This window comes from Sphaeramia orbicularis, chromosome 10 (assembly GCF_902148855.1).
Source record: "Sphaeramia orbicularis chromosome 10, fSphaOr1.1, whole genome shotgun sequence".
In the NCBI taxonomy this organism is placed as follows: domain Eukaryota; kingdom Metazoa; phylum Chordata; class Actinopteri; order Kurtiformes; family Apogonidae; genus Sphaeramia; species Sphaeramia orbicularis.
In genome coordinates this window covers 49495863-49514043 of record NC_043966.1, presented here as the reverse complement: position 1 = coordinate 49514043, position 18181 = coordinate 49495863, and the positions used below count along the sequence as shown (strand labels likewise).

General features: G+C 40.0%; 1 protein-coding gene across 2 annotated transcripts in view; it reads left to right on the top strand.

Annotated features, from left to right (window-relative positions):
* immt (inner membrane protein, mitochondrial (mitofilin)) overlaps positions 1-13358 on the top strand; it is a 76271-nt gene extending 62913 nt beyond the window's left edge. For both annotated transcript variants that reach the window (XM_030145273.1, XM_030145272.1), the window contains 2 exons: positions 2532-2661; positions 12360-13358. In XM_030145273.1, the coding sequence (XP_030001133.1) occupies positions 2532-2661; positions 12360-12967 (738 nt within the window). In that variant the 3' untranslated portion in view covers positions 12968-13358. The remainder of the gene's footprint in view (positions 1-2531; positions 2662-12359) is intronic.
* The last annotated feature ends 4823 nt before the right edge of the window (positions 13359-18181 follow it).

Genomic DNA, 18181 nt, shown 5'->3' with positions numbered 1-18181 from the left:
CTTAAAGCTATACCTACCGATGTGGCATTTCTCACACTTAGTTTCTCTCGCACTTAGTAAAAGTTTGAACATGAACAACCCGCCTCCCTCCAAAGCCCCGCCCCCTTCCCTCTGTCTGAGCACTGAGGCTCCCCTCCTTTCTCCTCCTCTCACCTGATGCGCGATGGAAACAGAGGAGGAAGCAGAGGTGGAGGTCTGGTCCGTTTTGGTGTGTCCGCGGACCCCTCCCTCAGTAATCAGATGCATCATCCACCTGCCGCAGGCCCGTGGCTCCTGTTTCATCAGTAGACCTGGTCTGTGCAGTACTGGGTCAGGGTCTTCACTGTAGTGCCCAGGGGATGGGCGCGCGCACTGTGAACGCACGGCCTCCGCGAATTTTCCATGGACATTTGAAGTTTCATAGTCCATACATTTATCATCCTACATCATCTTACATTGTGTGACACCATGTAATTGCACCTGTATGAGTCCCACCGTCGTAAAAGCTGAGCTTTGTGCAGACCTGTTTAGTTCAGTACAGCTGACTTCCGGACTTTTATCTCCATCTTTCACTAATCCGACTCCCGTTTGTGCCCCTCAGTTGTCGTTTCTGTTCATAAATCCGTTTAATCCCTTCCACATGTGCATGTCAGTTCTATCCATACATATCCTAGACAGTAGACTGTGGTCAGTGACAGGAGAAGCAGTGCCAGTGACGCGTCAGATTCAGAGGTACACATATCTGATGTGAGACGGAGATAATGGATCGGATGCTGGACGGCCGTAATGGATGATTGACAGGAGGCTCAGTCAGGTTCGGCCAGTTATTTCATTCGGACCGACTAAAATGATTGGTCAGACTTTTATTAGAAATATATGAGAATTAAACATTTTTGAGTTTCAATACCTGGTGGGTTTCTTTTACATTTTAGTTTGACACACACTTATTAGGAGCATTTTAAGATGACAAAAGAAAAGTGAAAAATGCCACATCATACGGTATAGCTTTAAAAATTACAGACTCATAAAAAGAGTTGTCATGTGTATGTACTTGATAACACATCCTTAGACTAGAATGGTTGGAAATGTGGGCTGGTTCACTTAATGAAACCAAGGTCCAAGAATCTTGAACAGAACCAGTTCAGGAGCCAGAACCAATCTTGTGAAGACCTGTCATATTCCAACAGATAAGGAGGTCATTACCATGGCTGTCCATCACATCACAGCCTTTTTTCAGTTGTCAAAATGGTAGGAACAACATGGATGCGATCCAGTACGTCATTAAATCCTTCCTTCCACTGTAGCCACATCGGAATCCACTCTCTCTGTGTCCACTGCATACAGTTGTATTCAAAATAATAGCTGTTCAACATCACTAAGCAGATTAATCACTGTTTTTGGTAGACATTATACTTCTACATGACAAATAACTTAGTCTTAGGTGTAGTAGTGACAGAAAACCAACAGTCATGACACGCATGCTGCTGATTCTGTGTAATTGAATCATTAACTGAAAGGGCGTGTTCAAAATAATAGCGGTGCTGCATGCAATCAGTGAGGTAATTCAGCTGTGAAAAACCACCTGTCAAGCAAGTGGCTCTTATTTAAGGACAAAGGCAGCATATGTTGTACATGCTGTTTATAGTGCATTTCTCTCTGAAAGTTGGAGTGAAATGGGTCATTCCAGACATTGTTCAGACAAACAGCGTACTTTGATTAAAAAGTTGATTGGAAAGGGGAAAACATATAAAGAAGTGCAGTAAATGATGGGCTGCTCAGCTAAAATGATCTCAAATGCTTTAAAATGGCAACCAAAACATGAAAGATGTGGAAGAAAATGGAAAACTATCATTGGAATAGATTGAAGAATAGCCAGAATGGCATAGACCAATGATCAGCTCCAGGGAGATCAAAGGTCTAAACTTTAGACTCTAAAGTTACCTGTGAGTACTGTAACAATTAGAAGACACCTATGTGAAGCCAAGTTATATATTTCTGTGGCAAACTATTGTACAACTAAATATTAGTTCAGTGATTCATAGGAAAGCCAAATCTTCAAGCATTTTTCAGTTTATACAGTAAATGTATTAGTTTGTAAATCAAAATGCAGATACTGATATATTTTTAACAACCTAATACTCCTTTTTCTTCACTTTCTGGAAAGGAATAACAAATAAGATTTTTTTTTTCATGTTTAGATTTGGAATAAGAACGTGCTCCAAGTGCAGTTGTGTGTATAGAAATTAAAGATATATGGATTTTGAGCTTTGCTCACTTTTTTTTTTTTTTTTTTTTTTTTTTTTAAACACTGCTATTATTTGGAACACAACTGTATATACAAGTGATCAGGTTTGTTTTTTCGTCTAAAAATCCAATCTAATCCAAAGCATGGCTGATATTGAATCTGTTTATGTAAATATGTGGTTTGTCCTGCAGGTCCTATAGGCTATAAACCCACCATCTGTCATCTTACTTTTTGTGAGTGTCTCTTTTGGACACTAAAAGAGTAAATAGTGTGCTAATATCTACATGACTCTGCTGATCTGGTTCAGGTTCTGAGCAGTAAACTACTGGAACAGGAGACTCTCCACCGCCAGCTGAGTCAGGAACAGCTGGACAACTTCACCCTGGACATGAACACAGCATACGCCAGGCTGAAGGGCATGGAGGAGGCCATTGACAGTGAGTGGATCGACCCTAACCCATGCATCTATATTATCATGAACAGTTTGATCACAGTGGAGAAATCATGCACCCATTGCACAAAAGTGGGTGGCAGTGGTTCCTTCCACTTAAACAGAATCATACGACGGGCTGATAATGTACAAAAAGCTATCGAGTCACTTTGGGCTTTGGATAATCCCAGTGCAGGAGAGGAAACTCAAAAAATTGCCAGTAGGGGGCATGGTTGCACAGATTTACCCAAAGCAGTGCTAATCAAAGCAAAAATATCATTCCAAAAGTATTAAGTTTTGAGCAAGACCAAAAGATGTGAACATGATTAGCAGGAGCAGCACCACACCGGTTACAGTTTGGATTTACATCAGAGAAAATCTTTGCCATCTTTTGATTGGTCCAAAAACAGCGATGTAAAATTTTACACTGCATAAATGACTGTTTAGCACAGACGGAAGATGTGTGAACCTTCTTTAAAATGCTAAACCATAGACTTTGACAAATTGTTAAATTTAACTCAGTTTCCCATTCTCCTTTTAAAACTGAGGAAAATGAATTCTGAATATTTAGAAATTTATTATATAGCATTGAAATGATTCCCTTCAGTGCTTGGGGACATTCTAAAATTGAGTCACATGGATTTATTTCTGGGGCATTAGGGAACTGAGGTGTCATTTTGGACAAAAAGTCACAAATCTGTAAGTAGCAGAAAAAGTCTGTTTTGGATCCGATACTTATCAATAAGATTGGTAAAAGACATGAATATGCCATTGTCATATAGATCAGCAAATGTCTTAATCCCCCTGTCCTCCCAAACAGAATAGGCTTTGTCCAATAGAGCTGGTTTAAAGAGATGGTTTGATTGGATAGGCGCTTTTAGAGAAATTGATGTCCAATTAAAATGATGCTTGAACTCAATCCAAATTTTAACAGTACATTTTACAATAATGTTTTTAGTATAATCAGTTGGAGGAACTGTATTTGAAAAAATTAGAGCTGAAAGAGAGGATGGGTGACAAGATGCTGCCTCCAGTTGTAACCATGATGGTGCATCAGCTCCCGGATGTTCATAAAGCCAGTGAACAATTGGTCGTATATTTGCAGCCCAATAATGATAGATAAGATTTGGAGCAGCCATTCCTCCCAACTTTTTAGGCTGTTGCAGCATAGACCATAAAAGCCGTGGTGGCTTGCCATTCCAAATGAAAGTTGATAAGATGCCGTTTAGTTTACTGAAAAATGTTTTGGGGATAAAAACCGGTAAACATTGGAAAAGGTAAGTAAATTTAGGTAAAATATTTTTTGGACAGAATTTATGTGACCAGCAACAGATAAAAGAAGAGAGGACCAACGATGTAGGGTGGACTTTGTCTGATCTAGTAAGGCTTGAAAATTAACGGAAAAAAGATCTTAATATTTTTGAGTAACAGTAATGCCCAAATAATCAAACTGGTTGGTTGTTTTAAAAGGAAGTGAGTCAGGTGGATAATTACAAGCTGCAGCATTAACTGGAAATAACTCACTTTTCTCAAGGTTTAACTTGTATCCTGAAAATCTTTCAAATTTTTTGAGAATATTAAAAACAGGTGGAAAACTGGTATATGGGTTGGATATGAACAAAAGCAAATCGTCAACATAAAGAGACGCGCGTTGTTCTTGGCCCTCTCTTGTGATCCCTTTAATTCCACTATTTTATTAGGCCCGAGCCCAGACATACATGTCGGCGAGGGCCTATTAAAATCGCATGGTTCCATTATTATTATTATTATTCTCTCACCTCTTTGGATGCAAATTTGACCCCCTGAACATTAACGAAAAGTCAATTTTATTTGACCAAAAATTCAAGCCTGGTGAAAAATTTTGTTATTTGAAGTCGCCAAGAAAAAATATCGCAAAATGACTCAGTGGTGCCCCCTCAAAAATCAAAATACATTACGCGGATGGGAGCCCTCCCCAAATTTTTTTCATCGTACAAACATGAAACTTAGTCCAGTCATAGCCCATGTTAGGACAAGTAAAAAATTACATTATGGCCCCGCCCTAAACCCAACAGGAAGTCGGCCATATTGGGTGGAAGTATGGACCTATAAAATCCCACCCCTCATACTTTCATTATCTCCTCCTAGGGTTTACATCCAATTTGGACCAAATTTGGCAAAAATCACCTACACACATGTGATCAAAAGTTATCACCTACATTTTTGATCAAATGTTGGGCGTGGCTGTGACGACCTCACAACGAAACGGCCATTTTTAGAAGTATAAAAGTGTGGATTTCTCGCACACAGTGTCAGATTGAGTTGGACCCAATGTAACATTCGTGCGGAATGACAACCTGAACACGATGATATGTAATTCGTGGAGTTCGATTGTAAAATGGCTCACTGGTGCCCCCTAGAGTTTTTGAATGGGAGCGAAAAAAAAATTTTGACATAGGAAAAAGAAATTTGATACACACATTCCACATGCAGTACTTAACCAAAAAGCCAATGAGGACATACCCCTGTTTACAATCGTGTTGCCATGACAACACCAAAACTGTACTATTCAAATGAATGGGGTTTTGGCGCAATGATGCTTTTGCTGAAAAACTCTTTGTGTTCCACTGATGGTACACAGACTGAAAATTACACTGTGGAAAAGTACAATTTTCCAGCAAGAAGAATTTTCAAAATATTGAAAAATGACTTGGCCATGCCCCCTCAAAATATGAAAATACATTGCGCGAATGAGAACCCACCCAAAAAAAATTTCAACATAGAAACATAAAACTTGGTCCAGACATAGCCCATGGTAGGACAAGTAAAAAATTACATTATGGCCCCGCCCTAAACCCAACAGGATGTCGGCCATATTGGATGGAAGGGTGGACCCGTAAAATCCCACCCTTCATACTTTCATCATCTCCTCCAAGGGTTTACATCCAATTTGGACCAAAGTGAGTGAAAATCACCTACACACATGTGTGATCAAAAGTTATCACCTACATTTTTGATCACATGTTTGGCGTGGCTGTGATGACCTCACAATGAAGCGGCCATTTTAAGAAGTATAAAAGTGTGTATATCTCGCACAGACAGTTTCAGATTGAGTTGGACCCAAGTAACATTTGTGCAGAATGACAACCTGAACACGATGATATGTCACTCGTATAGTTGGATCGTAAAATGGCTCTCTGACACCCCCTAAAGTTTTTGAATGAGAGTGAAAAAAAATTTTTGACATGAGAACAAGAAATTTGGCACACACATCCCACATGCTAAACTGAACCAAAAAGCCAATGAGGACACACCCCAAATTACAATCGTGTTGCCATGATTACATCAAAACTGTATCATTCAAATGAATGGGGTTTTGCCATAGGGACACAATTACTGAAAAACTCTGTGTTTCACTAATGGTACACAGACTGAAAATTACACTGTGGAAAAGTAGAATTTTCCAGCAAGAAAAAATTCTAATATATTGAAAAAGGACTTGGCCACGCCCCCTCAAAATTTTAAAATACATTGTGCAAATGGGAACCCACCCAAAAAAATTTCCACGTAGAAAGATGAAACGTGGTCCAGACATAGCCCATGGTAGGACAAGTAAAAAATGACATGATGGCCCCGCCCTAAACTCAACAGGATGTCGGCCATATTGGATGAAAGTGTGGACCTCTAAAATCCCACCCCTCATACTTTCATCATCTCCTCCTAGGGTTTACATCCAATTTGGACCAAACTTGGCAAAAATCCCCTACACACGTGTGATCAAAAGTTATCATCAAAATTTTTGATTAAATGTTGGGTGTGGCTTTGATGATCTCACAATGAAGCGGCCATTTTTAGAAGTATAAAAGTGTGTATATCTCGCAAAGTGTCAGATTGAGTTGGACCCAATTGTAACATTTGTGCGGAATGACAACCTGAACACAATGATATGCAATTCGTATCGTTGGATCATAAAATGGCTCACTGGTGCCCCCTACAGTTTTTGAATGGGAGTGAAAAAAAATTTTTGACATAGGAAAAAGAAATTTGACACACACTTTCCTTATGCAGTACTGAACCAAAAAGCCAATGAGGACACACCCCTATTTACAATCGTGTTGCCATGGCGACACCAAAACTGTATCATTCAAATGAATGGGGTTTTGCCACAAGGACATAATTGCTGAAAAACTCTTTGTGTTCCACTAATGGTTCACAGACTGAAAATTACACTGTGGAAAAGTAGAATTTTCCAGCAAGAAGAATTTTAGAAATATTGAAAAATGACTTGGCCACGCCCCCTCAAAATATGAAAATACATTGCGCGGATGGGAACCCACCTAAAAAAAATTTCAACATAGAAACATTAAACTTGGTCCATACATAGCCCATGATAAGACAAGTAAAAAATTACATTATGGCCCTGCTCTAAACCCAACAGGAAGTCGGCCATGTTGGATGGAAGTGTGGACCTCTAAAATCCCACCCCTCATACTTTCATCATCTCCTCCTAGAGTTTACATCCAATTTGGACCAAACTGGGTGAAAATCACCTACACACATGTGTGATCAAAAGTTATCACCTACATTTTTGATCAAATGTTGGGCGTGGCTGTGATGACATCACAACAAAGCGGCCATTTTTAGAAGTATAAAATTGTGTATGTCTCTAACAGTGTCAGATTGATTTGGACCCAATGTAACATTTGTGCGGAATGACAACCTGAACACAATAATATTTAACTCGTATAGTTGGATCGTAAAATGGCTTTCTGGTGCCCCCTACAGTTTTTGAATGGGACAAAAAAAAATTTTTTTTGACATAGTCAAACAAAATTTGGGGCACACATCCCACATGCCAAACTGAACCAAAAAGTCAATGAGGACACACCCCTATTTACAATCGTATTGCCATGAAAACACACAAACTGTGCCATAGAAATCAGTGGGTTTTTCTCAGAATCCCACCCCTCATACTTTCATCATCTCCTCCTAGGGTTTACATCCAATTTGGACCAAACTGGGGGAAAATCACCTAAACACATGTGTGATCAAAAGTTATCCCCTACATTTTTGATCAAATGTTGGGCGTGGCTGTGATGACCTCACAATGTAGCGGCCATTTTTAGAAGTAGAAAAGTGTGGATATCTTGCACACAGTGTCAGATTGAGTTGGACCCAATTTAACATTTGTGCGGAATGACAACCTGAATACGATGATATGTAATTCGTGTAGTTGGATCGTAAATTGGCTCTCTGGTGCCCCCTAGAGTTTTTGAATGGGAATGAAAAACATTTTTTGACATAGGAAAAACAAATTTGACACATACATCCCTCATGCCAAACTGAACCAAAAAGCCAATGAGGACACAGCCCTACTTACAATCGTATTGCCATGATAAAACCAAAACTGTGCCATTCAAATGAATGGCGTTTTGCCACAATAATGCAACTGAGGAAAAACTCTGTGTTCCACTAATCGAACACAGACTGAAAGTCACACTGTGGAAAAGTAGAATTTTCCAGCAAGAAGAATTTTCAGAATATTGAAAAATGACTTGGCCACGCCCCCTCAAACTATAAAAATACATTGCGCAGATGGGAACCCACCAAAAAAAATTTCCACGTAGAAAGATGAAACTTGGTCCAGACATAGCCCATGGTAGGACAAGTAAAAAATGACATTATGGTCCCGCCCCATACCCAACAGGAAGTCAGCCATATTGGATGGAAGTGTGGACCTCTAAAATCCCACCCCTCATACTTTCATCATCTCCTCCTCGGGCTTGCATCCAATTTGGACCAAACTGGGTGAAAATCATCAATCACACATGTGTGATCAAAAGTTATCACCTACATTTTTTATCAAATGTTGGGCGTGGCTTTGATGACCTCACAATGAAGCGGCCATTTTAAGAAGTATAAAAGTGTGTATATCTCACAAAGAAAGTGTCAGATTGAGTTGGACCCAGTGTAACATTTGTGCGGAATGACAACCTGAACACAATGATATGGAAATCGTATAGTTGGCTCTCTGATGCCCCCTACAATTTTTGAATGGGAGGGGAAAAAAATTTTTGACATAGGAATGGGACATTTGGCACAATACATCTCTCATTACCAAACTGAACCAAAAAGCAAATGAGGACACACCCCTATTTACAATCGTGTTGCCATGACGACACCAAAACTGTGTCATTCAAATGAACGGGGTTTTTTCACAAGGTCACAATTGCTGAAGAACTCTTTGTGTTTCACTAATGGTACACAGACTGAAAATTACACTGTGGAAAAGTACAATTTTCCAGCGAAAAGAATTTTCAAAATATTGAAAAATGACTTGGCCACGCCCCCTCAAAATATGAAAATATATTACGCGAATGGGAGCCCTCACCAAATTTTTTTCATTGTACAAACATGAAACTTGGTACAGACATAGCCCATGGTAGGACAAGTAAAAAATTACATTATGGCCCTGCTCTAAACCCAACAAGAAGTCGGCCATGTTGGATGAAGTGTGGACCTCTAAAATCCCACCCCTCATACTTTCATCATCTCCTCCTAGGGTTTACATCCAATTTGGACCAAACTGGGTGAAAATCACCTACACACATGTGTGATCAAAAGTTATCACCTACATTTTTTTATCAAATGTTGGGCGTGGCTGTGATGACCTCACAACGAAGCGGCCATGTTCAGAAGTATAAAAGTGTGTATATCTTGCCCAGACAGTGTCAGATTGAGTTGGACCCATTTAACATTTGTGCGGAATGACAACCTGAACATAATGATATTTAATTCATATACTTTGATCATAAAATGGCTTTCTGGCGCCCCCTAAAGATTTTGAATGGGACTAAAAAATTTTTTTAACGTAGTCAAACAAAGTTTGGCACCCACATCCCTCATGCCACAGCCCTATTTACAATCGTGTTGCCATGACGACACCAAAACTGTGCCATAGAAATGAATGGATTTTTCTCAGAATCCCACCCTAATACTTTCATCATGTCCTCCTAGGGTTTACATCCAATTTGGACCAAACTGAGTGAAAATCACCTACACACATGTGTGATCAAAAGTTATCACCAACATTTTTGATCAAATGTTGGTAGTGGTTGTGATGAGCTCGCGATTGAACGGTCATTGTCAGAAGTATAAAACTGTGCATATCTCGCAGAATGCCAGATGGAGCCCATTAAATAATGTCCTCTCGCTGTCGGTGGCCTCGGCGGTCATGTGGGGAGGCGGTAGCGCGGGAGGGCGAGGGCCTTAACACCGCTTGCGGTTTTAATTATTATTTTAAAAAATAAATATTTAAGCATAAATAAAATAATTGCAGTATTGCACACAGTAGCGACAAGCAAGCAGCATAATATAGTGCTCACTGTACTATAGACACATTGATGAGTGATGTCATGTGATTTTTTTTGCTCCACCTCCAACTGGAGGGCAAGAAGACTGCTCCTCCGGTGCCCCGCATTGATTTTAGCCGTGAAGTTGTCAAAAGACCGTACTAAGTTTAAATACAGCCGTGAACAGACAAACAAAGAAGCTGCTTTTCCGGATAAATGAAGGACTGGTTGTAAAATTTTCCAACTTGAATCACCGGTATCCCATAGCAACGTATACAGCACCATTCACTTTGAAATGCCAGCTCTGCAGGAAATGCACACATTTTCAGAAGTCTTAAAGATTATTATCGACACAGACTCCAACAAATTCAAGGTATGATGAAACTTCAGAACAACTTTTTAGAGACAGCAATGGATAAATAGGAGGTGAGGGAGGTGGACACAGGGAATCAGAGGAACACTGGTCCGAGACAGAGATGAGGGAAACAGCAAGAAGTGTGTGAAAACGGAGACCATCACAGATGGGAGTAATTTATAGTGGGCATTCAAGGAAAAGACAGACAACCAGACATGGGACAAAACAAAGGACGCCTAGTCTTCACAGATGTCATTCTCAGCTCCCTAATGCCAGCAGTGACAGAGTACAAAAGAGGTACAGCTCTGGATGGAATAATAGGCCACTATGGATCGGTCCATTGTCACCGATACCCGATCTAGATGGTAATTCTGTATTGAGGCCAATCCTCAATAAAAATATCAGATTGGAGCATCCCTAAACAGAAGTGTACTACGAATTAGACATAGCCACAGGTAGATTTACATTAAATTTGAATTCTTACCCTGCTTTGCATGAGCAGTGGGCAGACACTACATAGCCTTTTGATTTGTATGATTTTCCTTTTTGAGCAAATGTTTCTAAGATGACAACAGTGGTTGTTAGCTAAGTTTTGTAAGTAGTGGGAGTGGGGCTCTTTGCCCTCCAGTGTACTGTGCATTTGTGGGATTACCAGAAATAAACAATAACATGCAACGTGTCTTTACTTAATTTTAAAAGTAACCAACTATGTCCCACCTAGTCATTTAATACTTAGGCCTAAGTTTTAGTGCACTTAACTTAAATAATCTCTTGTAGTGCAAATGGCTTTCCTAAGATAAGGAAAGTGTAAACACAATTCAGAACAAAAAACAACCTAAAAAGTATTGTGCGTAATATGCGCATTGCCCCACTTCCAATGCTCTTTAACCTCTTAGTTTATTTGATTTGCTTATTTTTCTTGGTAAGGAATTGCTATTTAATAACAGGAATAAGGTGAAAAGTAGTTGCTGCAGTCTTTTGAGCACCACCAGTGAGTGAACAGCCACTCTCATTGCCACAGTGGCGATGAGAGAACGACATACAGAGAGAAGCTATTTATTTCACTAAAAACACACTTTACTACTACTAATGAGCTGCACAACAGCAGAAGGCTTAGAGGAATTAGTAAAGCATCTTAAGTTTCACTTTCACTTTGTACAGTCATATGGTGTCCACGTACTCGTTGTGAGGTACATACAGCACAGCATGCACAGTGCTATCTGCAGCACCCCTGGCACGAAACTGTGGTACCCGCAGCATCCCTGGCACAAAGCTACGGCATCCCCGGCACAAAACTGCAGAACCTGGGCAGCTGCCACAGAATCCATGCCAGTGCCTCCATAAGCACCCGCTGTCTCTCAGGCACGTGGGTCACAGTCATCAAAACATCACACCTTGGTTGAGTAACAAGAGGTGTTCCTTTTACATAGTGTTTCAGAATCATGATTCCACCTTTACCTCCCTAGTCATGATCCATCATGGCCTATTATTCCATCCAGAGCTGTACCTCTTTTGTACTCTGTCACTGCTGGCATTAAGGGAGGTAAAGGTGGAATCATGATTCTACAAAGCTGCGATAAAGGTGGAACCAAAGGATCCCACCATTTCGTTTAAACATACGTTGTTTGGAATAAAGGCAGAAGTGCTGTGTAAAAGGGGCTTATGATAACTGCCACATGATTTCTATATGTAGTTGTTAGGATTTATTTCACAAGGTCAAGTAAAACATTCACTAACTGTTTCCAGGTTTTCATGTTGATGTTCCACTCAGTTTCTTGACTGTGGTTGTGTTTTTGTTGTGCACACTTTTATTTCAATTTCTTATTTTAGGGATCTTTTGAAACCACAAATAACCTTGTGGTTTCTTTGGCTTTCTCTCAGAACGAAAAATCAGTCTGTAAACTTGAAAGAAATAATGATTTGACATTCATTGTGTTGAAATGACCTAGCTCTGGTGTTTACATGAGGTCCAGTGTTAGAGTAGTGTGACCTTTGACCCTTCTTGTGGTGTGAATGCAGGTCACGTGATTGCGGAGGACGAGGCCCGTAAAGCGCACCAGCTCTGGCTGTCCGTGGAGGCTCTCAACTACACCTTAAAGACAGCAGAGGGCGACGCTGCCACCAAACCTCTGCAGAGTTCGGCTCAGGCTGTACGTGACAGCTGCGCCGACAGCGACTTTGCCCTGGCTCTAGCATCAGCTCTTCCCAAGGAATCCCTGGAGCGTGGTGTGTACAGCGAGGCCTCCCTCCGTGCTCGCTTCAACTCCCTGCGCTCGGTAGTGCGTCGGGTTGCCCTCATCGACGAGTCCCACAACTCACTGTTTCAGTATTTCCTGTCCTATGTCCAAGCTGCACTGCTGTTTGAGGAGAAACAGGAAGTGCCTCCAGCCCAGCTGAGTCCAGAGGATTTGGATCCATTCAAACTCCTGTCCTACGCCAGCTACTGCTTAGAGCATGGCGATCTGGAGTTGGCCGCTAAACTGGTGAACCAGCTGAGAGGAGAGGCCCGGCGGGTGGCAGAGGACTGGCTGACTGAGGCCAGACTCACGCTGGAAACCAGGCAGGTTGTCAGTCTGCTTTCTGCTTATGCAAATGCCATGGGCTTAGGAACCACCCAGGCTTCATAGTCAGCATCACAGGATACTGCGCTGAAAATCAGCTTTTGAGTCATAAATTACTCACCTGTAGTCGGGAGTCGAGGGCAGCAGATACTGGAACATGTGATACTTAAAACAGATATTTAGTAGTGAATTCCTATGTAGTAATCACGTGATTGAGTTAATATGCAAACATGTTCATTTGTTTTAATGCACTAATTGTGGGTAATTATAAAGTACATTGTATTGATGATGATCCTCTTTCTGATCTTGGCCAGTGCATATATTTATTTTTGTTAAATTTTTGGCCCAGGTTTATCAGTAAATACTATTAGTTGTAACACTGATTTAATGTCATGCCAAACAATATTTTAATTTTGTCAGACTCCACATATAACAATAAATCACAAATGAGAATGTTGTTGTCATTGCTTCATTCCTGTGACTATGGATTAGTGTTAACCCTAACTCTGAGGTCCTGCTAAAGTTGGAATAGAGACAGAAATGACGGAATTAATGCGTTAAAGTGTCATTAGGTGCATTTCCATGAACATTTTTAATTAGTATTTTGGGGGGTGGGTGAACTGAAGACTTAAACAAAAGTACTTTAACACCACTGATTTTGTTCATGTGACTCATCAGGACTGACTACTTTAAACTGGAATCTGATATCAATCAAAGGGTTTGTCTCCTTTCTGTACCTAGCTGGCCCACTTTCATAGACATACTCAGAAATAATTTAATTTTTGGTTCCAAGAAGGATACATCTTATGATGCCATATACTGATATTGTACAACTATCTAAACCTCAGATGGTGCTACAGCAGCTGAACTCACCATTTGCCATCACCTTACACCAGCAATATTTCCTAAAAATCACAACAAAGCTCTTATGCAATGTTAGAAATCTGTATATCATTCATGCATATAATACTTAAGTAGTGCCTTTCATACGTATTCAGCTCCATATAATGACCAAAGATGACCTTTAACCTGAACTAATTTGAATATCATGTTGGGAAATACAGCAAAATCATTAGTTTTGACTTAAAATCTAAAATAACGTTCTTGCCCACTTTGTAAATTCTATTGCTTGAAATATGTTAACACTATATTTATACATAAAATATATCAAGCTTTAGAATCTACAAGGAGGGCAAGATGTTCAACCTTAAGGCAAACTAATAAGATTTAAAAAAAATTATACATGCAGAAGGGAACATAACTGATCATCTAAAAATGTCTTATTTACAAATGTTTGTTATAAGTTTTTCTAGCTCAATAAATGCAACATCTACTTTTTGTTGCCATACATGTGGCAACAATTCTTCCCACCAGCCTGCAGCTGATTAGCTAGTGAGGACCCCAGACAGACAGACGGCTCACTCTCTGCCTGATTAGAACATCCTTAAGTCTGTCTGTCATGATTTATAACCCTACCTCCATCTGGCGGCTGCTACATATGCAAAGTGATTTTTGCAGCAGCTGTCCGGATGGCTGGTCTCAGACGATCTTGGAGGTGAAGATGCTGGATATGGAGCTCCTGGGCTGTTGTGGTTACATGTGGCCTGCGGTTGTGAGGCTAGTTGAATGTACTGCCACATTCTCTAAAACGCCTTTGGAGACAGCTTATGGTGGGAAAATTGACATTCACTTCATGGGCAACAGCTTCCCTATTTCCCAATGGGATGAATAAAGTATCTATCGATCAATCGATCTATCTAGCCAGCTCACCTGTGCAAAAATCATGCTGCCTACCATGTCAGCATCTTGATATGCCACACATGTGAGGCAGATGGATTACCTTGGCAATGGAGAAGTGCTCACCAGCTCAGATTTAGACATATCTGTGAACAATATTTGAGAGAAATAGGCCTTTTGTGTACGTAGAAAAAAAGTCTTTGATCTTTGAGTTCAGCTTATGAAAAATGGGAGCAAAAACAAAAATGTTGCATATATATTTTTGTTAAGTGTATTTAAATACTGTTTCAACTAACAACACTCAACACAGATGAAGAAAGTAAGGGAAAAAAATTTAAAATAATGAAAAAAGGTAGGAGCGACTACAACAGGCCACATGCAGGTTGACGCAGGCGCACATTAACATCTTTTATCATACCAAGCAACTCTTAAATGCTCAGATGCATGTTTCAACCTCTCACCATCCGATGGCTTATTGAGCATCCTACTGATACTAAATATCTCTTTGACTAAATTTGTTTTTGCATTTGCCCTTCATGTTTCTTACTTTCTATGACATTTCAGTTTCTTCCTCCTTCCTCTATGATAAACCCACTACTATTCACCTGTTTCATGTTCCTAACAAATATGGATTGTAAAGAAATAGATCTCTTCCTTTGTTTTCAATGTTTCTTTACATTTCAATCAGCTTTGTAGAAATAACACTACCTCTGATATTTATCTGTAAATTAACTCCCATGTTCCATGTGTGCACGTCCTCTAACAGCATGTAAAATCCCATTTTCAGTACTACACATTCACATATGTAGTGAGGGTGAAAAGCAACTAGGCATTAAAAATTGGTACTAAAATCCATATTCCTCTTACAAATGTATTGAAACAAATGATACATGTTCTTTTATTACATGGGAAAATTAATGTAAAGCTTCATATTTCAACTTATGGTGGTGGTGGTGTCAACCAGTTTCCTCAAATGGCCAGGGATGGAATGAACAATCTCCCAAAGGACGTCATCAGGGATATCACTGAGAACCTCCTGAATCCGTAAGAAATAAGAAAATACAAAATCCCCATTTGTGTCGTCTTTAAAAAAAAAATGTTCTTGTCATAACTTCAGCGATACTAAAAATTCTCCAAGCAATTTCTAATGCCTGGTTACTTTTCACCCACCCTGTATAGATCTGCCCCCACTTGATCTGAAATCCTACAGAAAGCACATGTTATTGTAATCATGGTATTCTCTAATCACTTATTAACCCCGGCTTGATCTGAAATCCTACAGAAAGCACATGTTATTGTAATCATGTTATTCTCTAATCACTTATTAACCCCCGCTTGATCTGAAATCCTACAGAAAGCACATGTTATTGTAATCATGTTATTCTCTAATCACATCATCCATCTAACCATATCTACCATTCTCTGGATTCCTGGAATCATTTGTAAATATCAGGAAATGAAGAACATGTTCATCTGCATGAATTGAAGCCATTATTCCAATGTCATTCTTTCACTGCTGGACTGAGAAAATAACTCAGAGGACATACTGGACAGAGGTTAAATTATCTAAAGTCTGCTCAGAAGTTGAACCTACATTGCAGCCACCTGATTGGTCTCTGACTGTGACTGGTCATTACAGCTGTCAACCAAGTGCTTTCATAACACCAAATAATTTTGTGGAAACAGATAATAAAGAGATAAGGGTAGGATGCATGAGTTATACTGTACACAGCCACAAGGGGGAGTTACACTTCAAATATCAAACACCTCCAGTGTTTCCATCTCCATATAGTCTTTTTAGAGATACTTGAATGTGACACTTTCCCTTTGCCCTGCTGTCCTTTCATGACCATTACAAGAGCATCTTTGTTATTGTTCTAGAGTGTTCAGGTACTCTGCTTACACATGGGGGTAGAAGTGTTCCTAGAGATGGCGTTCATAGCACTCATTTGAGTCAAGATGAGCCCTTTGAGGTCCCTGTTTGGAGAACAAGCAGCAGACAGACTGCAGTCAAAATCCAGCCTCTACAGTCCACCATCAGCTGTCTGTGTGTAAAATGAACCAAACCTAACACATGAATTATGAAAACTATTACACCATTTTAGCGCCAAATAAAGCCAGAAACAAGACTGAAAACAATGAACATTAACTTCACTCCAGTGTTCAAATTAGTCTGTTGGCGTCAGCAGCAGAAGTCAATGCCTTCGGCTAATGTTTGCATTGTCTTACTGCATTTTATATAGAACTCACACTTCACTCATTTTGGTTATTGGGTTAATTTTGCAAAAAGCATATGAATAAACACTAAATTTTGCATTTGTCATGTCTCCTTTGTTCATGCTGTCTTAAATCATTTACCTCTTATTAGATCTTTACATTGTTTCATCTTATCATTTGTGTTTTACGTACTTTCATTTAGTGTTGTCTGGAATACTGGATGGGGTTGTGTTCTCTATGGTTTTGTTTAATACATTTAGCTTCAAATTGGTCTTGATGTCATGAAAATGCACAAGGACACAATATAAAACTGGATGACTCAGCTCAACTGCATAAACACGTAAATGCCAAGTCTGCTTTGGTAAGTATGAAACAGAAAACTAAAATATTTGTATTAAAATGTATGGAGTTAAAGGAAAAGTTCAACCAATACTGAAAGATGCTTGAAAATCTACGGAGACCCAGTATTTGCATTTTACTTCCCTTTACTTTGTCTACTGATCACATGCTCAATAAATGTTCGAGTATTATTTAAAGGAATCCTTTAAAAACCAAAGGCTTTTAGTCAACCCAGTTTCATTCACAACTTTTTGCTGGTTGATAAATAGAATCATCCAAAGGTTCTTTTTAGAAGAAAGCCCAGGTAGCAGATGCTGCCGTCAACCTCCAGAGTGAAGCATTGGTTTTGTGGGTTCCACCTGGACCTCGTCCCCTCTCTCCCCTTACTCCTCCCATCTCAGTCTGTGGTGGGTCAGGCAGGCAGCACCCTCATGTGTCACCACAGGGAACTGCAGGACTGTTGTGACAGCGTCTCTTGTCAAATCCATGTTCTGAACACATCACCACCACTATTACAATGGTACCATTTGGTTTTGCAAACATTGTTTTATTAATCCATTTGTCAGTTTGTAATATATAAATTACTTTTAAAAACGTGAGAAGCAGATGCACCTACAAGAAGGACATGGCAGGAAAACACAGGAGTTATAAAAAAAAAAACCTAGACTGTGTTTACAGAAGCCATCTTAGTCAGCCAATGTCCACTTTTCCCAGAATCCTCCTTTTCCTCCCCCTATTGTATTGATCATTTTTTCCCAGTTACAGAACAGCTGTGGACTGAGCCTGTTTATTGGTTCCAAAAGTGAAGTGGGCATCTTCCGGCTCCATGTGCCAGCTCCCTCGTCTCTGTCAGTGCAATGCAGGGGCGACTCGCTGCAGCCATAGCCCACGGGGGTCTGAGGGGCTGGGCTAAAGGAAGTGGGTGTGTTGGCAGACTAAGGCATCTGGCGGTGCCTTTTGCTGCTCCTCCTCCTCTCGTCTCAGTGC